This window comes from Scyliorhinus torazame, chromosome 4 (assembly GCF_047496885.1).
Source record: "Scyliorhinus torazame isolate Kashiwa2021f chromosome 4, sScyTor2.1, whole genome shotgun sequence".
Taxonomy (NCBI): domain Eukaryota; kingdom Metazoa; phylum Chordata; class Chondrichthyes; order Carcharhiniformes; family Scyliorhinidae; genus Scyliorhinus; species Scyliorhinus torazame.
Genome location: NC_092710.1, coordinates 341,424,109 through 341,445,342, shown reverse-complemented (window position 1 = coordinate 341,445,342; position 21,234 = coordinate 341,424,109). Strand labels below are relative to the sequence as shown.

General features: G+C 44.6%; 1 protein-coding gene across 1 annotated transcript in view; it reads right to left on the bottom strand.

Annotated features, from left to right (window-relative positions):
- LOC140411186 (inactive tyrosine-protein kinase 7-like) overlaps positions 1-21,234 on the bottom strand; it is a 473,753-nt gene that overhangs the window by 31,143 nt on the left and 421,376 nt on the right. Inside the window, exons 15-16 of the mRNA XM_072500275.1 lie at positions 16,026-16,181; positions 9,162-9,394 (exon numbers count right to left, since the gene is read on the bottom strand). Coding sequence (XP_072356376.1) covers positions 9,162-9,394; positions 16,026-16,181 — 389 coding nt within the window. The remainder of the gene's footprint in view (positions 1-9,161; positions 9,395-16,025; positions 16,182-21,234) is intronic.

Genomic DNA, 21,234 nt, shown 5'->3' with positions numbered 1-21,234 from the left:
GCCGTGGCCCAGCCCGTTCCTCAGCCGGTGGCTCCTGACCCACCCTTGAGGCGGTCAACCAGAATTTGTCGCCCACCTCAGAGACTTGATTTATGAGTTTTACAATGTTGGACTCTTTGATCTGTTCTGTTATCCTGTTTCATTGTTCCAGTAGTTTGTATATAATGTTCATTTAGTTGTTGGTGTGACACCCTATTTCTCTGCACCAGGCACCTTCCCGTGTAAATAGATTAGTCTCATGTACATAGTCATGTAAATAACACGCACACACATAGTCAGGTACATTCACTACACGATATTTATTGTCACGCAGGCACATGTTCTTTATATAAAAGGGGGGATGTCATAATATACACCAGTATATTATGGTGCAGACACACACACACACACTGATGGACATGCAGTGGGACCAACCAGCATACACAACACCGCAGCCAATCACCAGTGAGAGCACACGCACTATAAAGACAGGGGACAGGAGAGTTCCCGCTCATTCTAGTAGCAGCCAGCTCGGAGCACAGAGCTCACAACCTGCAACACAGACATTCACCATGTGCTGAGTGTATGACCTGGTTAGGACTAGGCAAGGATCAACAGTTAAAGCTGGTATTGCATTTACCCACAGTTCAAGTATGTTAATATAGTTAACCTTATAATAAAATAGAGTTGCACCACTTCCAGTGTTGGTGACCTGTTTGTGATCCAGAACACCCAACACATCAGGGAGGAAGGAGCAGGAGAAAGAAAACAGGGAGAGAGGAGGTGGCAGGAGGAAAGTGCTGTGTCTAGAAGATGGTGAGTAGGGAAAGGAGCTATTTTTCATAACATGAGCCCTTTGAAGAAGACGATTACAATTAATTGTGCCACAACAGACATTGTTCGGCGAGGAAGGTGGGGGGAATATAAGCAATTCCCTTTTATGACCTTTATTTTAGAACTTGTAACCAAGTCTAATAACCTATACAAAAAAACAAGTATCATTTAGCATTGAAACATCAGTAAAACAAGGGGCCCATAGGTTCAATGAGGCTATAGTGAGCTGCTGAGCTCATTCCCCCGTCTGGGGCAAATTCATCAAAATAACAACAGAGACTAAAATATCATTTAAAGCACTTTGCAAATATCTCAGGCTGCAAACAAGACAAGGCATTATATACATATACTGTGCAAAAATGTTAATTCTTAAATTATAGCCACTTAAACAATGCTACTAAGGATTTTAATAGAAATGTTCCAAGGTGAGCTGTCAGAGAATTTTAAATGAAAACATTACAGGTTTAGGGAGGGATTTCCAGAGTGCAGGATCCAGACAATTGAATACCCCATCAATTTCAATGATGGAGTGAAGGAGGAAAATAAACGAGATGCAGAAGTCAGAGGAATAGAATGCCCCATGTGTACATTGCAGAGCTGGGGCAGACTGAACAAACAGCATTCACAGTTAGACCTGGAGAACTTGATAGTTTGTGGGATGTGGCACACCAATAAGGAAATGCTGCACTTTCAAGGCTCTTGTGTTACCAGAAGAAATCCAGAACTATTACTTGTAGAATCATAGAAACCTTACAGTGCAGAAAGAGACCATTTGGCCCATCGCGCCTGCACCGACCCTCTGAAAGATAACCCTATCCAGGCCCACGCCCCAACCTATCTCTGTAACCCAGTAACCCCACCTAACCTCTTTAGGCACTAAGGGGCAATTTATAACATGGCCAATCCACTTAACCTACACATCTTTGGTCAGTGGGAGGAAACCGGAGCACCAGAGGAAATCCACGCAGACACTGGGAGAAAGTGCAAACTCCGCACAGTCAGTCACCCAAGGCCGGAATTCCTGGCGTTAAACACTGTGCCACCCTCTTGACTGCTATCCATGATGTCTGGTCAACACCACTAAAACCCCATGGCCAAGTTAGATGTTTAAATACTAGTTTGTAGCTTACCAGGCACTTTGGTAGATTGGAATGCATTAATTAAACTTTTGCATTGTCTAGCTTTCACTATTGTTTAATAATGCTGATAGACCTCTGTTTTTCATGGTCACTTCACAGAACATAGAAAACATAGAAAATACAGCACAGAACAGGCCCTTTGGCCCACGATGTTGTGCCGAACCTTTGTCCTAGATTTATCATAGATTATCATTGAATTTACAGTGCAGAAGGAGGCCATTCGGCCCTTTGAGTCTGCACCGGCTCTTGGAAAGAGCACCCTACCCAAACTCAACACCTCCACCCAACACCAAGGGCAATTTGGACATTAAGGGCAATTTATCATTGGCCAATTCACCTAACCCGCACATCTTTGGACTGTGGGAGGAAACCGGAGCACCCGGAGGAAACCCACGCAGACACGGGGAGGACGTGCAGACTCCGCACAGACAGTGACCCAAGCCGGAATCGAACCTGGGACCCTGGAGCTGTGAAGCAATTGTGCTATCCACAATGCTACCGTGCTGCCCCTGTCATCATAAGTCTGAGAAACAAGGACCTAAATCTGCCAGGAATGAATGAGAGGCACTCTACTATAACTGGCACATGGATCACTTCCACCGCACAGCTCAGCTACTAATTCAGCAACAGATCAAGTACAACTCACAGTGAGGCGAGGTTGATTGTTAAACAGACAATATTACAGAAGGTACATATTAGGCATCACATGTTTGGCCATAAATAGGGGATTAAGCTCTTTTTGAAGCCATACAAATGGGCTTCACATTTCTTCCATGTATAGAAATTCCATTTTCAGACCGCACTGGCTGGTGGAAAATTCAAAGAGAAGCTTTAATAGAATTCACAGTGCAGACGAAGGCTACTTGGCCCATCGAGTCTGCACCAGCCCTTGGAAAGAGCATCCCAGTTAAGCCCACGCCTCCACCCTATCGCCATAACTCCACCTAACCATTTTGGACACCAAGGGCAATTTATCATGGCCAATCCACCTAACCTGCACATCTTTGGACTGTGGGAGGAAACCGGAGCACCCGGAGGAAACCCACGCAGACACGGGGAGAGCGTGCAGACTCCACACAGACAGTGACCCAGCGGGGAATCAAACCTGGGACTCTGGCGCTGTGAAACAACAGTGCTATCCACTTGTGATACCGTGCCATATTATGTAATGTACAATATAAGTACAATATTTATTGATTTCCTCACAAAACTGAACCACTGAATAGTTTCATGGTAACTATTACTGATGGCTAGCTTGATATTCTGGATTCACTCACTAAATTCAAATGCTACCAGCTACCGTGGTGGAATTTGAACCCATGTCCCCAAAGCATTAACCTGGGATTCAGGATTACTAGTTTAGTGACCATCATCTCCTCCCACCTCCATGGTAACTTTTTTGTGATGCATGTACAAGGATACTGATTCCAGTGTACTACAGCATTCTAGTCTATCTCCATTTGAATAATACCAGAGAGGTCAACACAGAAAAGGCCCTTTGGCTTATCGTGTCTCCGCTGGTCAAAAACAACCACCAAAGTATTCTAATCCCATTTTCCAGCACTTGGCCCATAACCTTGTATGACTTGGCATCACAAGTGCACATCTAAATACTTCTTCAACGTTGAGGGTCTCTGCCTCCACCACCCTTTCAGGCAGCGAGTTCCAAACTCCGCCACCCTCTGGGTGAAAATGTTTCTCCTCAAATCCCTTCTAAACCTCTTGCCCCTTACCATAAATGACCCCCTGGTCATTGATCCCTCCACCGAATGGAAAGACTTCTTCCTGTCTACTCTATCTATGCCCCTCATAATTTTATACATCTCAATCATGTCCCCACCTTCTCTGCTCCAAGGAAAACAACCCCAGTCTATTCAATCTCTCTTCATAACTAAAACTCTCCAGTCCAGGCAACATCCTGGTAAATGTCCTCTGCACCCTTTCCAGTGCCATCACGTCCCTCCTATAATGTGGATTCCAGAACTGCACGCAATACTCTAGCTGTGACCTAAACAACATTTTATACAGTTCCAGCATAGCCCCCCTGCTCTTAAACTCTATTCCCCGGTTAATAAAGGCAAGTATGCCATATGCCTTCTTAACCACTGTATCCACCTGCTCTGCTACCTTAAGGGACGAGTGTACATGCACGCCAAGGTCCCTCTGATCCTCGGTGCTTCCCAGGGTCCTGCCACTTATCATGTATTGCCTTGCTTTGTTTGTCCTGCCCAAGTGCATCACCTCACACTTATCTGGATTGAATTCCATTTGCCACTGATCAGCCCATCTGACCAGCCCATTTATATCCTCTTGTAATCGAAGGCCATCTTCCTCACTATTTACCGCTCCACCAATTTTTGTATAATCCACAAACTTACGAATCAACCCTCCTACATTCATGTCTAAATCTTTTATATAAACCACCATCAGCAAGGGCCCCAACACTGATTCCTGCGAGACCCAACTGGACACAGGCTGCAGGTCAGAAAAACACCCCTCAACCATCACCCTCAGCTTCCTGCCATTCTGGATGTGATTTGCCAAATTTCTTTGGATCCCTTGGCTCTTACCTTTGCTATCAGTCTCCCATGTGGGATCTTATCAAAGCCGTGCTGAAGTCCAAGTAGACTACGTCAAATACATCTCCCTCATCGACACACCTGGTCACATCTTCGAAAAATTCAATCAAGTTGGTCAGACATGGCCACCCCTTAACAAAACCATGCTGATTGTTCTTGATTAATCTCGGCCTCTCCAAATGCAGATTATTTCGGACTCTCCAGAATTGGTTCCAATAGTTTCCCTACCACGGAATGTATTGGAGCTTGATTTGCTGCCTAACGGGCTTATAGTTTTCCTCCCTCCCTTCTTGAATAATGGTACCACATCCTCCAGTCCTCCAGCACCTCTCCTCTGGCCAGATAGAAATTGAAAATTATTGCCAGAGCTCCTGCTACTCCCTCCCTTGCCTCACTCAATAGCCTGGAACACATTCCATCTGACCCTGGAGATTTATCTACTTTTAAGCCTGCCAGACCCTCCTCTCAGTACATGTTACTTTCTTTAATTTTATTGCCATACTACCAGAAGGATGTGGAGGCTTTGGAGAGGATGCAGAGGAGGTTTACCAGGATGTTGCCAGGTCTGGAGGGTGTTAGCTGTGCGGAGTGGCTGAACAACAGAGGTTGAAGGTTGACCTGATAGAGGTCTACAGATTATATGAGGCATGGATTGAGTGGATGGGCAGGCACTCTTTCCCAGGGTGGAGGGATCAGTCACTAGGGGGCATAGGTTTAAGGTCCGTGGGGAGGAGATGTGCGAGGCAGGTTTTTTTACACAAGGGGTGCGGAGTGCCTGGAATGCGCTGCCAAGGTGTAGAAGCAGACACAAAAGGCATCTCAACAAATACATGGATAGGATGGGTATAGAGGGAAAAGGCACCAGGAAGTGCCAAGAGCTTTGGTATCATCACCGTACAGGCTTGGCGGGCCGAAAGGTCTGTTCCTGTGCTGTATTGTTCTTTTTTTATCACTGTCCTTCGCCCTGATTTCTATACCCACACCGTCCCTCTCACGGGTGAACACAGACACAAAGTATTCATTTCAAAACGTACCTACATTCTCCGGCTCCACACAAATTACCACTGTGCTCCTTAATGGGTCCAACTCTTTCCCTAGTTATCCTTTTAACCTTAATGTACTTGGGCTCTGGTCAGACCCCATTTGGAGTATTGTGAGCAGTTTGGGGCCCCGTATCTAAGGAAGGATGTGCTGGCCTTGGAAAGGATCCAGAGGAGGTTCACAAGAATGATCCTAAGAACTTCTTGTATGAGGAACGGTTGAGGACTCTGGGTCCGTACTCATTGGAGTTTAGAAGAATGAGAGGGGATCTTATTGAAACTTACAGGATACTGCGAGGCCTGGATAGGGTGGACGAGGAGAGAATGTTTCCACTTGTAGGAAAAACTAGAACCAGAGGACACCATCTCAGACTAAAGGGACGATCCTTTAAAACTGAGATGAGGAGGAATTTCCTCAGCAAGAGGGTGGTGAATCTGTGGAACTCTTTGCCGCAGAAGGCTGTGGAGGCCAAATCACTGAGTGTCTTTAAGACAGAGATAGATAGGTTCTTGATTCATCAGGGGATTAAGAACAGCGGCTAGGATGAGTTTTTTGGGGTAGAGGATAGGTGTGCGAGGTGCGCAGGAAGCCCAGCAAATCATGTCCACATGTTTTGGGCATGCCCGAAGCTTAGAGGGTTTTGGCAGGGTTTTGGCAAAACGATGTCCACGGTGCTAAAAACACGGGTGGTACCGAGTCCGGAGGTAGCGATCTTTGGAGTGTCGGAAGAGCCGGGAGTTTAGGGGCGAAAGAGGCCGACGTCTTGGCCTTTGCCTCCCTGGTAGCCCGGAGACGGATCTTGTTAATGTGGAGGGACTTGAAGACCCAGAGTGTAGAGACCTGGGTTAGTGACATGGCCGGGTTTCTCAGTCTCGAGAAAATAAAGTTTGCCTTAAGAGGGTCAATGTTAGGGTTCTCCCGGAGGTGGCAGCCGTTCGGCGACTTTCTCAGGGAAACTGGGGGGGGGGGGGGATGTTTATTTTACCATCTTGATGTCAATATTTATGTTACTGTTATAAAAATTTTCAAATACCTCAATAAAATATTATTTAAAAAAAGGGGATCAGGGGTTATGGAGAGAAGGCAGGAGAATTGGGATGAGAAAATATCAGCCATGATTGAACGGCGGAGCACACTCGATGGGCCGAGTGGCCTAATTCTGCTCCTATGTCTTATGGTCTTATGTTAAAACAACTTAGGATTTTCCCTTATTTTATCTGCTATCCTTTCTTGTCCCCTTTTTGTTCTCCTCATTTCCTTTTTTAGTTCCCGCTTGCACATACTATACGCCTCTAGGGCTTCTGCTGTTTTCAGCCATCGATACCTGCCATAAGCCTCCCTTTCTCTTTATCTAATGCTGTACATCCCTCGATATTCAGGGTTCACTGGATTTGTTGGTCCCACTCTTTTTCTTCATTACTCTCCCTATTTCCTTCTTGAATACATTCCACTTGAATACATTCCACTGTTCTGCCACAGATTTACCTAAAGGTATCTGTTCCCAGTCCATTCTGGCCAAATCGCATCTGATCTTATTCAAATCGGCCTTCCCCCAGTTTCAAATTTTGATTTCAGGCCCATCATTGTCCTTTTCCATAACAACCTTGAATGTAACGGAATTATGATCACTGTCTGCAAAATACTCCTCCACTACTTCAACTATTTACCCAGCTTTGTTACGTAAAATTAAGGTCAGGACCGCCTCTCTCTTAGGACCTTCTATGTACTGGCTTCAAACTTTTTCTGAATGCATTTTAAGAATGCTTCCGCTTTATCCAACCCGCTTGTTATCAGAATTCTAATAGATTTGTGAAACACAACTTTCCTTTCACAAAACCATGTCAACTGTGCTTAATTGCATTTTCCTAAATGCCTTGCTATTATTATGCTATTAGGGTGTAGTAGTGGGTGCTATTATTTGCTATTTGCTATTGTAACAGATTCCAGCATCTTTCGACTATTTCTTTTGGTCTCCCTCCTTTTATGAATAGAGGCGTTAGATTTGTAATTTTCTAATTCGCTGGGACTATTCCAGAATTAGAGAATTTTGCAAGATTACAACAAATGCATCCATTTCTTCTAAAACCTCAGGATGCAGGCATCAGGTCCAGGGACCAATTAGCCTTTAGCCCCATTAGTTTCCCAATATATTTTCTCTAGCAAGTTCCTTTTGCTGGGTACGACTCCAACCAGTGGAGTGTCTTTCCCCAGCCACCACCCACAGATTTCAATTTTGCTTGGCTTAGCGGGCAGCTTTTTCTGCAACACAAATTTTAAATACTATAGCTGTGCTGTTGGCAGGACCCATAGCCTTTGTTGTATCCAACAATCTCACTGGTATATAATGAGGAGCAAGGTCTTAGATTACAGGACAATATCGATGGGCTGGTTAGATGGGCAGAAGACTGGCAAATGGAATTTAACTATGAAAAGTGTGAAGTTTGGGAGGACTACAAGGGAATATACAATGAATGGTCAGACCCTACGAAGTACAGAGGATTAAAGAAACTTTGGTGTGCAGGTTCATAGGTCTCTGAAGCCAGCAGGGCAGCTTGATAAGGTGGGATATGGGATTCTTGCCTTAGTTAATCGAAACATTGAATCTAAGAGCAGGGAGATTTCGCTGGAGCTGTATAAAACCCTGGTTAGGCCCCAGCTGGAGTACTGTGCGCAGTTATCGTCACCCATTATAGAAAGGAAGTGATTGCACTGCAGAGGGTGCAGAGGAGATTCACCAGGATGTTGCCTGGGCTGGATCGCTTCAGCTATCAAGAGGCTGGGGTTGTTCTCCCTGGAGCAGAAAAGGCTGAGGGATGACCTGATTGAGGTGCATAAAATTACATAGATAGGATGGAAATGAAGGTACTTTTTCCCTTAGTGGAGGGGTCAATGACCAGGGGGCAAAGACTTAGGTAATGGGCAGGAGGTTTAGAGGAGATGTGAGGGAAACCCTTTTCACCCAGAGGGTGGTGGGAATCTGGAACTCACTGCCTGGAAGGGTGGTGGAGGCAGAGACCCTCACAGCAATTATTTCAGTACCATGTGGAGTGGAAGGATTGGCAGAAGACCAGCATCTGTGATGCCGGGGACCTCAGAAGGCCGAGAACAATCATCCAAGTCTACATCTGGTTGATGACGACAAATGCTTTAAGCCTCATCTTTTGCACTATCATGCTGGACTACCCTATCAATAAAGATGGGGATGCTGGTGGAGTCTCCTCCTCCAGTTAGTGAATGCTCAGCTGAGATTACATACTCAGGTCGCTGCAGTGGAGGTCAAACCCATAGTCTACTGAGGTGAGGGAGTTACCACTGGGCTAAGGCTTATCAGTTTAGATAGATTAGCGAGCATTATTGACTTAGTAAGTAATTCCCCACACTGCTTAGTGTAATAATACCTTCAGTTAGTTTGAAGGCGATGTTCTGATTCCAAAAAAGCTGACTGGATTTTCGGTTCACAACGTCCAAGCAGTTTCCATGTACAAGATTTATTCACAAATGGTACTGGATTAACATGTTTCAAAACAAACAGGGGACATTTTCAAAACTGACTGAGCAACACAATGGAGCTCCCCTTTCAGTCTCTTACCAGATCGACATATTCAGTGATCATGTAGTGTGGCTCCACTTCCCGGCACAGGCCCAGCAGTCTCACCACATTCTTGTGATTCATCTTACTAAACATCTCAAACTCTCGACGGAATTCTAGTTGCAGCTGTTCATCCCGTGTGGTCAGACTCTTCACCAGAACTACCATCTCTGCTTCACTTTTATCCATGCCCTTGGCTTTGGCTAAGAAGACCTCGCCATATTCTCCTTTTCCTGTGGTTACAAACATACGAGCAAAGGTTGAACGGCGTGTCAAAGTTAAAAACAGTCAATATCATCAGTAATGGGGAACAAATTGTTTTTGCCAATGTACATTTGAAAAGAAATATACTTCCACATTCTGCAGGCATAGAAGTAAAATTGTTTAGGCCATGAAAGGCTGATATGAGGAAGACACGAGGGTAAAGTATTTGATCATGGCTTCCTATACATCCAGTATCCTTCTCAGGTGGGAGAGTTTCTTTTGGAAAAATACTTGAAGGCCAGTTATTTCCTCATGGGACCATTCCCCCCTCCCCTGCAGATGCTTATTAAGCTGTGATACAAATACACAAGACTTAACAGCCAGAATATTTGAAAGAAAAAGGGGCAGAATTAAACCATTCGGCGCATCGGGTCTGATCCGTCATTCAATCATGGCTGATATTTTCTCATCCCCATTCTCCTGTCTTCTCCCAATAATCCCTGATCCCCTTATTAATCAAGAACCTATCTATCTCTGTCTTAAAAGACACTCAGTGATTGGGCCTCCACAGCCTTCTGCAAGGGTTCCACAGATTCACCACCCTCTGGCTGAAGAAATTCCTCCTCATCTCTGTTTTAAAGGATTGTCCCTTTAGTCTGAGGCTGTACCCTCGGGCTCTAGTTTCTCCTACTCGTGGAAACATCCTCTCCACGTCCACTCTATCCAGGCAAAAGAATGTGAGGGACAAGCAGGACGGACAAAGCCACAAGGGACCCATCCAAGGGCAAGTTGTAAAAATAAACACCTGTAAAAATGTGTTTTGACCATATTAGGGAATGTAAAATATGTATGCCAACTAAAGGGGGTCACAGCACAGTTGTTGTGAAGATACACGCTTGTGAATATATGTGTTGGTCTTTTGCCAGGGTTTTCTAATTTATAAATTGTGGGATATAAAATATGGAACTCAATAAAAACATTTTTTTAAAAAAGGAAATTAACACAATAGTGAGAAAGGATATTAGCTCCGACGATGTGGAATCTGTATGGGTGGAGCTGAGAAGTACCAAGGGGCAAAAACATTAGTGGGTGTTGCATATAGACCCCCAAACTGTAATGATGATGTTGTGAATGGCATTAAATAGGAAATTAGAGATGCATGTGATAAAGGAACATCTGTAATTATGGGTGATTTTAATCTGCGCATGGATTGGGCAAATCAAATTAGCCACAATACTGTAGAGGAATTATTCCTGCAGTGTACACGGGATGGTTTTCTGGACCAATACGTTGAGGAAGCAACTAGAGAGCAGGCCATCCTAGACAGGATACTGTGTAATGAGAATGGAATCATTGGCAATCTAGTTGTGTGAAAGCCTTAGGGGATGTGCGACCATAATATGATAGAATTTTTTTATCAAGATAGAGAGTGAAGTAGTTGATTCTGAGACTCGGGTCCTGAATCTATTTTTTTAATATAAATTTAGAGTACCCAATTATTATTATTTTTTTCCAATTAAGGGGCAATTTCTCATGGCCAATCCACCTAACCTGCACACTTTTGGGTTGTGGTGGTGAAACCCACACAGACACGGGGAGAATGTGCAAACTCCACACGGACAGTGACCCAGGGCCGGGATTCGAACCCGGGTCCTCAGCGCCACAGTCCCAGCACTAGCACTACGCCACATGCCGCCCTCGGGTCCTGAATCTTAATAAAGCAAACTACAATGATGAGGCGTGAGTTGGCTATGATGGATTGGGGAATGTTACTTAAAGGGATGATGGTGGATAGGCAATGGCAAACATTCAAGAAGCACATGGAAAACGGCAACAATTGTTTATTCCTGTCTGGCTCAAAAGTAAATTGGGAAAGGTGGCCAATACATGGCTTACAAGGGAAATTTAAGATAGTATTCAATCCAAGGAAAAAGCACACAACAGGACTGAGGGTTGGGAACAGTTTAGAATTCAGCAAAGAAGGACCAAGGGGTTGATTAAGAAGGGGAATATATTGGCAATTGCACTAAGAGCCTCTAGGGGCTAGAAGGGGCTGGTCTGGGGTGGGGGATGGGGGTGGGGTGGAACACAGGGTCTTGCTTTAAACAGACAACCTGCTCCCGTATGTATCGGACCCAGTAGAGGGGATGGAAGAAATCATGAGGATTCTGGGGGAATTTGGCCAGTTTTCGAGGTACAAACTAAATATGGGGAAAAGAGAGATGTTTGTGATCCAGGCAAGGGGACAGGAGAGGCGACTGGGGGAACTGCTGTTTATAGTGATAGGGGGAAGCTTTCGGTATCTAGGCTTCTAAGTGGCGTGGGAATGGGAACGGTTGTACAAACTTAATCTGGCCCGACTAGTAGACCAAATGAAGGACGATTTTCGGAGGTGGGACGCGCTCCCGTTGTCATTAGCTGGGAAGGTCCAGACGGTGAAGATGACTGTCCTTCCGCGATTCCTGTTCGTGTTCCACTGTCTCCCCATCTTTATTCCACGGTCCTTTTTTAAATGGGTTAACAAAGTTATCATTGGCTTTGTTTGGGCGGGCAAGCCCCCGCGAGTAAAAAGGGGATGTTTGAGCGGAGCCGGGGGAGAGCGGGCTGGCACTGCCAAACTTCAGTAACTATTATTGGGCTGCGAATATAGCCATGATCAGGAAGTGGGTGGTTGGGGTAGGGTCGGCATGGGAGCGTATGGAGGCGGCCTCATGTAAGGGCACCAGCTTGGGGGCGTTGATAACGGCGCCTCTGCTGTTCCCGCCGGCACGGTACTCCACCAGCCCCGTGGTGGTGGTGGCCCTGAGAGTCGAGAGACAATCGAGGAGACATGTGGGAGCAGAGGGAGTAGCGGTCTGGTCTCCAATTTGTAATAATCACCGGTATGCTCCGGGAAGTATGGACGGGGGTTTCGGAGATGGCAGAGGGCAAGAATTGAGAGGATGGGGGATATGTGAATAGAGGGGAGCTTTCCTAGCTTGAGGGAGCTGGAGGAGAAATTGGATTGACGAGGGGAAATGAATTCAGGTACCTGCAGGTGCGGAACTTCCTACGTAAGCAGGACTCAACCTTCCCGCTCCTACCACTAAAGGGGATACAGGACAGGGTAGTTTCCAGAGTGTGGGTGGGAGAAGGGAAGGTCTCTGACATCTATAAGGAACTCATGGGGTCAGAGGACATGCAGACTGAAGAGCTGAAGCGCAATTGGGAAGAGGAGTTAGGAGGAGAGATAGAGGATGGTCTCTGGGCGCATGCATTGCGTAGAGTCACCGCGTCCACAACATGTGCCAGGCTCAGTCTGATACAGTTTAAGGTCGTGGGCTCACATGACAGTGGCCCGGATGAGCAGGTTCTTTGGGATAGAAGATAGATGCACAAGGTGTGCGGGGGGGGCCAGTGAACCATGTCCACATGTTTTGGACATGCCCAAAGCTCAGGGGATTCTGGCAGGGCTTTGCAGATGTCATATCCATGGTGTTAAAAACAAGGGTGGCACCAAGTCCGGATGTGGCGATTTTCAGGGTGTTGGATGATCCAGGAATCCAGGAGGAGAAAGAGGCGGACGTTCTGGCCTTTGCTTCCCTGGAAGCCCAGATACGGATATTATTAGCTTGGAGGGACTCAAAGCCCCGAAGTCAGAGAACTGGCTATCGGACATGGCTAGCTTTCTCTGTTTGGAGAAAATCAAGTTCGCCTTGAGAGGATCACTGTTAGGGTTCGCCCGGAGGTGGCAACCGTTCGCCGACTTCTTTGCGGAAAATTAATCGTCAGCAGAAGGGCGGGGGGAGGGGGGGTTTAGTTTAGCTTAGAGTAGGGGGTTAATAAAGTGGGACCTGTAAGGGAGGAAGCAGGCTTTTTGCACAATGTTTATAGACTCATGTACATTGTTTATTTTGTCGTTGTTGTAAAACCAAAAATACCTCAATAAAATTGTTTATTAAAAAAAAAGAAGGGGAATATAGAGTACAAGAGTAAGCTTGCAGGGAACATAAAAACTGATTGTTAAAGGTTTTGACAGGGGTATGTGAAGTGAAAATGATTGGTGAAGACAAATGTAGGTCCCTTACAGTCAGAAACAGGGGAATGCACAATAGGGGACAAAAAAAATGGCTGAGCAACTGAGGACCCAAATTAGACACCAGAAATGTATGGTGGCACAGTGGTTGGCACTGGTGCTTCACAGCTCCAAGGTCCCAGGTTCAATTCCAACCTCAGCTGACTGTCTGTGTTGAGTTTGCACTTTCTCCCGTGTCTGTGTGGGTTTCCTCCGGGTGCTCCGGTTTCCTCCCAAAGATGTGCAGGTTAGGTGGATTGGCCATGATGAATTGCCCCTCAGTGTCCAAAGAAAAAGATTAGGTGGGGTTTCTTGGTTATGGGGATAGGGTGGAGGTGTGGGCTGAAGTAGGGCGCTCTTTCCAAGGGCTGGCGCAGACTCGAAGGGCCGAATGGCCTCCTTCTGCACTGTAAATTCTATGATTATATGAAATCTTGGGGAACACAAGGTTTAGTGAGAGGGAGGAACTGAAGGAGATCAATATTAGTGGAGAAATGGTGTTGGGGAAATTGATGGGATTAAAGGCTGATAAATCCCTAGGGCTGATAGTCTGCATCCCAGAGTACTGAAGGATGTGGCTCTAGAAATAGTGGATGGGTTGGTGGTCATCTCCCAAAATTCTATAGAGTCTGGAACAGTTCAAATAGATTGGAGGATAGCTAATGTAACTCCACTATTTAAAAAGGGAGGCAGAGAGAAAACAGGTGTTGACCAGTAAGCCCGATGTTGGTAGTGGGGAAAATTCTAGAATCCATTATCAAAGATTTTATAGCAGAGCACTTAGAAAACAGTGGCAGAATCAGACAGAGTCAACGTGGATTTATAAGGGGAAATCATACTTGACAAATCTACTGGAATGTTTTGAGGATATAACTAGTAAAGTTGACAAGGGGGAGCCAGTGGATGTGGTTTACCTGGACTTTCATAAAATTTTCGACAAAGTCCCACAAAGAGGTTCGTGTGTAAAATGAAAGCACATGGGATTGAGGTGGAAAGAAAACTGGTTGGCAGACAAGAAACAAAACGGGTCTTTTTCAAATGAGAAGGCAGTGACTCGTGGGGTACTGCAGGGGCCAGTGCTAGAACCCCAGTGATTCACAATATATATTAATGATTCAGATGAGGGAATTAAATGTCTACAAATTTTCAGGTGACAAAAAGCTAGGTGGGAGGGCGAGCTGCGAGGAGGATGCAGAGATGCTTCAGTGTGATTTGGACAAGTTGAGTGAGTGGGTAAATGCAGTATAATGTGGATATACAAGAGGTTACCCACTGGTAGCACAAACAGCAAGGCAGGTTACTGTATGAAAATGGATATAGATTGAGAGGGGATGTGCAACGAGACTTGGGTGCCCTCGCACACCAGTCGCTGCAGGTGCAGCAGGCATAAAGACGGCAAATGGTATGTTGGCCTTCATTGCGAGAGGATTAGAGTACAGGAGCAGGGATGTCTTGCTGAAATAATACAGGGCCTTTAGTGAGACCACACCTGGATTACTGTGTGCAGTTTTGTCCTCCTTATCGGAGGAAAGATGTTCTTGCTATAGAGGGAGTTCAGCGACGGTTTAGCAGACTAATTCCTTGGATCGCGGGACTGATGTATGGGGAGAGATTGAGTCAGTTAGGATTATATTCCCTAGAGTTTCGAAGAATGAGGGAGGATCCCACAGAAACCTATAAAATTCTAACAGATCTGGACAGGGTAGATGTAGGAAGGATGTTCCCGAAGGTTGGGGATTCCAGAACCAGGAATGACAGTCTAAGGATACGGGGTAAACCATTTAAGACTGAGAAGAGGAGAAATTTCTTCACTCAAAGTGGTGAGCCCGTGGAATTCTCTCCCATAGAAAGCAGTTGAGGCCAAAACATTGCATGTTTTCAAGAAGGATTTAGCTGCAGCTCTTGGGGCTAAAGGGATCGAAGTGCATGGGGGGGTGGTGGGGGGGGAAAACAGGATTACAGAGTTGGATGATCAGCCATGATCATAACGAGTGGCAGAACAGGCTTGAAGGGACAAATGACCTCCTCTCACTCCTATTTTCTATGTTTCTCCACCATTCAATACATTCATGGCTGATCTTTTATCTCAACTCCACTTCTTAGCCTACTCCATTGATTCTTTGAGGTCAACATCTCAGTCTTGAATATACGTAATGGTGGAGCATCCATAACCCATTTAAATTGAGGATTCCAAGATTCCCAACCAGCTGAGTGAAGAAACTTCTCTTCATCTCGGTCCTGAATGATCAGCCCTTTATGTGCCGCCCTGTTGTGGGCTCCAACAGACAGGAGAAATCATCTTTGTGCACCTCGGCAAGCCCTTGAAGATCAGATTTCCATGCAATAGGTGCACACATCACTCCTGCTTGCAGAGTATATTTAAATTATTTCATGGTTGAGCATTACTGTGTTGCAATATTCTACCATCTCATCCTCTTATCTGGCACTCTGTTACCATTAGTCATGAAGACAGTGGACAATATATCTGCTGCCACATGGACTGTGGGATATTGGTTCTTAGCATTCATGTTATAGCTGGAATTTGTCAACTTAATTAATGCAAAAAGGCAGTGAGGCAAGAGACAAATTACGTCTTTACAACATACCCAAGGTTGTGATTGCTTTGAGATTTGAGCGAGGGAAGTGTAGTTTATCATGCATGCTGTGCCGTTTATTGGACATGACTGTCATACTGATGTTATTAATGGATGCCTCCTCCTGAATCTCAGCTGTTAGCTGGCCATTCTGCTGCAAAGTCCCACCTGTATTTTAAGAAAAAAATAAAGTTGTCAAAAGATGCACTCAATCCTGCTATTTGAATCATTATAATCCTATACAATATATATATATATAATATATATATACACACACACATTATACATATACACACACACATACACCCACCAGGCACAAAAGATTCATCAAAGGAAGATTGTATCTGTTCAGCACCTTCCCTGATATCCCAAAGTGCTTTGCAGCCAATGCCGTCACTGTTGTAATGTGGGAAATGTAGCAGTTAATTTGCACACAAGTTCTCACAGACACAGACCAAATATTATTCTTGGTATGCTAGTTAAGGGATAAATATTGGCAGGACACAGAAAACATCTTTAATATCTTTTTGGAAAAAATGTCATGGAAATATTTTACATTCACCTGGGATATTGTTTTAATGTCTCATCTGAAAGGCAGCATCTCTGACAATGTAGCACTCTGTCGTTGCTGCACTGAAGGAAATCTGAATTTTGTGCCAAACTCTCAAGACCCACAACCTTCTGATTCAGGGGCAACAATGCAACCCGCTGAGCCATGGTTAACAATCAAACAACTATTGCGTTATGAAAGTAATTTTTCATTCACTGCATAGAATCACTGCATAGAATCACTGCATAGAATCACTGCATAGAATCACTGCATAGATTGCCTTCTGTGCTGTAATTGTTCGGCCATCATGTCCATGATGGTTCTGTACAAAAGCAACTCAGCTAGACCCATTCTCCCACTTTTTTTTGTAGCCTGACAAACTTCCTCTCTTCAGATAATGATCCAATTCTTGTTTGAAAGCTACGATTCAACCTGCCTCTGCCACATTCTCAGACAGTGCATTCCAGATCCTAACCATTCGCTGCATTTTTCATGTTACCTTTGGTTCTTGTGCCAGTCATCTAAAAATGGTGTCCTCTGGTTCTTCACCCTTCCACCAATGGAAACAATTCCTCTCTCTTCTTCTTCTTTACGGGCAGCACTGTAGCATAGTGGTTAGCACTATGGCTTCACAGCGCTACAGGTTCGATTCCCGCTTGGGTCTCTGTTTGTACGGAGTCTGCACATTCTCCCTGTGTCTGCGTGGGTTTCCTCCGGGTGCCCCGGTTTCCTCCCACAGTCCAAAGATGTGCAGATTAGGTGGATTGGCCATGATAAATTGCCCTTGGGTTAGATGAGGTTGCAGGGTTATGGGGATAGGGTGGATGTATGGGGTTAAGGAGGGTGCTCTTTCCAATAGCCAATGCAGACTTGATGGGCCGAATGGCCTCCATCTGCACTGTAAATTCTATGATTCTATCGAACACCTCATCAAATTTCCTCGCAACTCCTTTTAAGGAGAACCACCTGCCTCAGCTTCTCCAATCCACATAACTTCAGTTCCTCATTCTTGGAAACATTCTCGTAAATCTTTTCTGCACTTTCCCAATAGCTTTGCTAAAGTGTGGTGCCTAGAACTGGAGTAAAGGATCCCACCAAAATAGAGTGAGGGAGAGGGGACAAATGCTATCATCTCAACATGAACATTAAATTACGAACTAATGGAGAAAATTCTGAAGGAGAGAATCTATCTCCACTAGGAGAGGCAAGGTTTGATCAGGAATTGTCAGCATGGCTTTGTCAGAGGGAGGTTTGATTGAATTTTTTGAGCACGTGTATAGATGAGGGTAGTCCTGTTGATGTAATTTACATAAATTTCAGCAAAGCATTTGACAAGGTCCCACCTTTGGAGACTTATAAAGAAGGCAAATGCACATGGGATGCAGGTGAACTTAATAAGGTGGATTCAAAGCTGGCTGAGTTGTAGGAGACAGAGGGTGATGACAGACGGCTGCTTTAGTGTTTTGAAGCCAGTGTCCAGTGGTGTACTACAGGGATCTATGCTGGGTCCTCTATATAATGACATAGATGACTATTGGGGGGGGGGGAGAGAGCGAGAGAGAGAGAAGGAGGATATAAGATCAGTAAGTTTGCGGATGACACAAAGATAGGCCGGGTGGTTAACAGTGAGGCCGAGATCTTGGGTTACAGGAAGATACAGACGGGATGGTCAAATGGGCAGAAAAGTGGTAGATGGAATTTAATCCTGAAAAGTGTGAGGTGTTACGATTTTACACTTTGGAAGGAGCAATTTCACAAGGAAATAGTCAATGAATGGCACCATACTGGGAAGTGAACAGCACGTAGCACAGTGGATAGCACTGTTGCTTCACAGCTCCAGGGTCCCAGGTTCGATTCCCGGCTTGTGTCACTGTCTGTGTGAGGTCTGCATGTTCTCCGTGTCTGCGTGGGTTTCCTCCGGGTGCTCCGGTTTCCTCCCACAAGTTCCGAAAGTCGTGCTGTTAGGTAATTTGGACATTCTGAATTCTCCCTCCGTGTACCCGAACAGGTGCCGGAATGTGGCAACTGGCGTCTTTTCACAGTAACTTCATTGCAGTGTTAATGCAAGCCTACTTGTGACAATAAAGAGCATTATTATTAAGTCCTGAGGAACAAAGAGACCTTGGCGTGTTTATAAATATATCTCTGAAAGCAGAAGGGCAGGTTAATAGGGTGGTGAAAAAGGCATATGGTACACTTGCCTTTATCAATCGTGACATAGTTTACAAATGCAAGGAAGTTATGTTTGAGTTAAAAAGAATATTGGTGAGGCCACAGCTGGAGTAGTGTGTGTAGTTCTGGTTGCCAGATTATAGGAAGGATGTGATTGCACTGGAGGGGGTGCAGAGGTGATTCATCAGAATGTTGCCTGGGATGGAGCATCTGAGCTATAAGGATTGGGTTGGATTATTTCTTTGAGAGCAGAGAAGGCTGAGGAGGGATATGCTTGAGGTGTATAAGATTATGAGGGGGTTTGGACAGGGTAAATAGAAAGCAGCTGTTCCCCTTGGTTGAAGGGTCAATCACAAGGGGGCATAGTTTTAGGGTGAGGAGCAAGAGATTCCGAGGGGATTTGAGAAAATAATAATTCACTCAGAGGGTGGTGAGAATCTGGAATGTACTGCCTGGGAAGGTGGTGGAAGTTGGAAATCTCACAACCTTTAAAAATCACTTGCCTGAGCACTTGACACCCCATCACATTCAAGGGTCTGTAGAATCTTGGAAGATGACCATCAATGCATCCAATATTTCTAGAGCTACTTCCTTAAGTACTCTGGGATGTAGATTATCAGGCCCTGGGGATTTATCAGCCTTCAACTTCATCATTTCCCCCAATGCCTTCTCTACTAATATTGATCTTTTTCCGTTCCTCCCTCTCACGAAACCCTGTGTTCCCCAATGTTTCTGGTATGTTATTTGTGTACTCCTTTGTGAAGACAGAACTAATATATGCAGTTAGTTGGTCAGCCATTTATTTGTTTCCCATTATAAATACTCCTTTATCTGTCAGACATTTGTTTTCAACAATCCTTTTCTCTTCACATACCAATAGAAACTTTTAGTCAGTTTTTATGTTCCCCATAATTTTACTCTCATACTAAGTTTTCCCCTTCTTAATCAATCCCTTGGTCCTCCTTTGCTGAATTCTAAACTGTTCCCAATCCTCAGACCTGTTGTATGCTTCTTCCTTGGATTGAATACCATCTCTAATTTCCTTTGTAAGTCATGGATTGGCCAGTTTTACTTCTGCGCCAGACAGGAAGAAACAATTGTTGCAGTTCCCCCATGCGCTCCTCAAATGTTTGCCATTGTCTATCCACATCAACCCGTTAAGTTATGTTTCACATTCCACGCCTCTTATCATCGTAGTTTCCTTTATTTAGATTCAGGACCCTAGACTCAGAATCAATTATGTCACTCTCCAACTTGATGAAAATTTTTATCATATTATGGTCGTTCATCCCCAACTCGATTGCCAATGATTCCATTCTCATTACACAGTACTCAGTGTAGGATGACTTGTTCTCTAGTTGATTCCTCAATGTATTGGTCCAGAAAACCATCCCATATACAATCCAGGAATTCCTCCTCTACAGGACTGTGACTAATTTGATTTGCTCAATCTATATGCAGATTAAAGTCACCCATAATTATAGATGTTTCTTTATTGCATGCATCGCTAATTTCCTATTTAATGCCATTCCCAACATCACCACTACAATTTTGGGGTCGATCTCCAACCCCACTAAGGTTTTTTGCCCCTTGGTGTATTTCAGCTCTACTCATAGAGATTCCACATTGTTGGAGCTAATATCTTTCCTCGTTATTGTTAAATCTTCTCTTTAACCAGCACTGCAACTCCACCGCTTTTTTCTTTTTGTCTGACCTTCCTAAATACTGAATGCCCCATAATGTTAAATTCCCACACCTGATCACCCTAGAGCCATGTCTCCATAATCCCAACAATATCATATCTGTTTATCTATTTGTGAGATTAATTCATCCACTTTATTAAGAATGCTCCATGCGTTAACGCTCGTCTTTTTAACATTACTTGTATCGATCCACTATTGTTCACCAAGGCCCTGTTTGAATCTGGCCCTTGGTTTCTCTGCTTATCACTTTTCTTATTCCGCTTTCTGACTTTTGTTTTTGTCCTCGATTCCCCCTCCTAGTTTTTGTGTGCTCTTTTGTGAAGGCAGAACTAATATATGCATTTAGTTGGTCAGCCATTTATTTGTTTCCCATTATAAATACTCCTTTTTCTGACTGTAAGACATTTGTCTTCAACAATCCTTTTCTCTTCACATACCTATAGGAACTTTTACAGTCAGTTTTTATGTTCCCCGCAAGTTTACTCTCATACTAAGTCTTCCCCTTCATAATCAATCCCTTGGTCCTAGGGGCTGGTTTGGCACAGGGCTAAAGAGCTGGCTTTTAAAGCAGACCAAGGCAGGCCAGCAGCACGGTTCAATTCCTGTATCAGCCTCCCCGAACAGGCGCCGGAATGTGTAACTTCATTTGAAGCCTACTTGTAACAATAAACGATTTTCATTTTTTTTTTTCATTCCTTTGACTCCTTGCATAGATTCCTATCCCCCTGCCATTTTAGTTTAAACCCTCCCCAACCACTCTGGCAAATACTCCCCCTAGGAGCCAAGCTCCGATGAT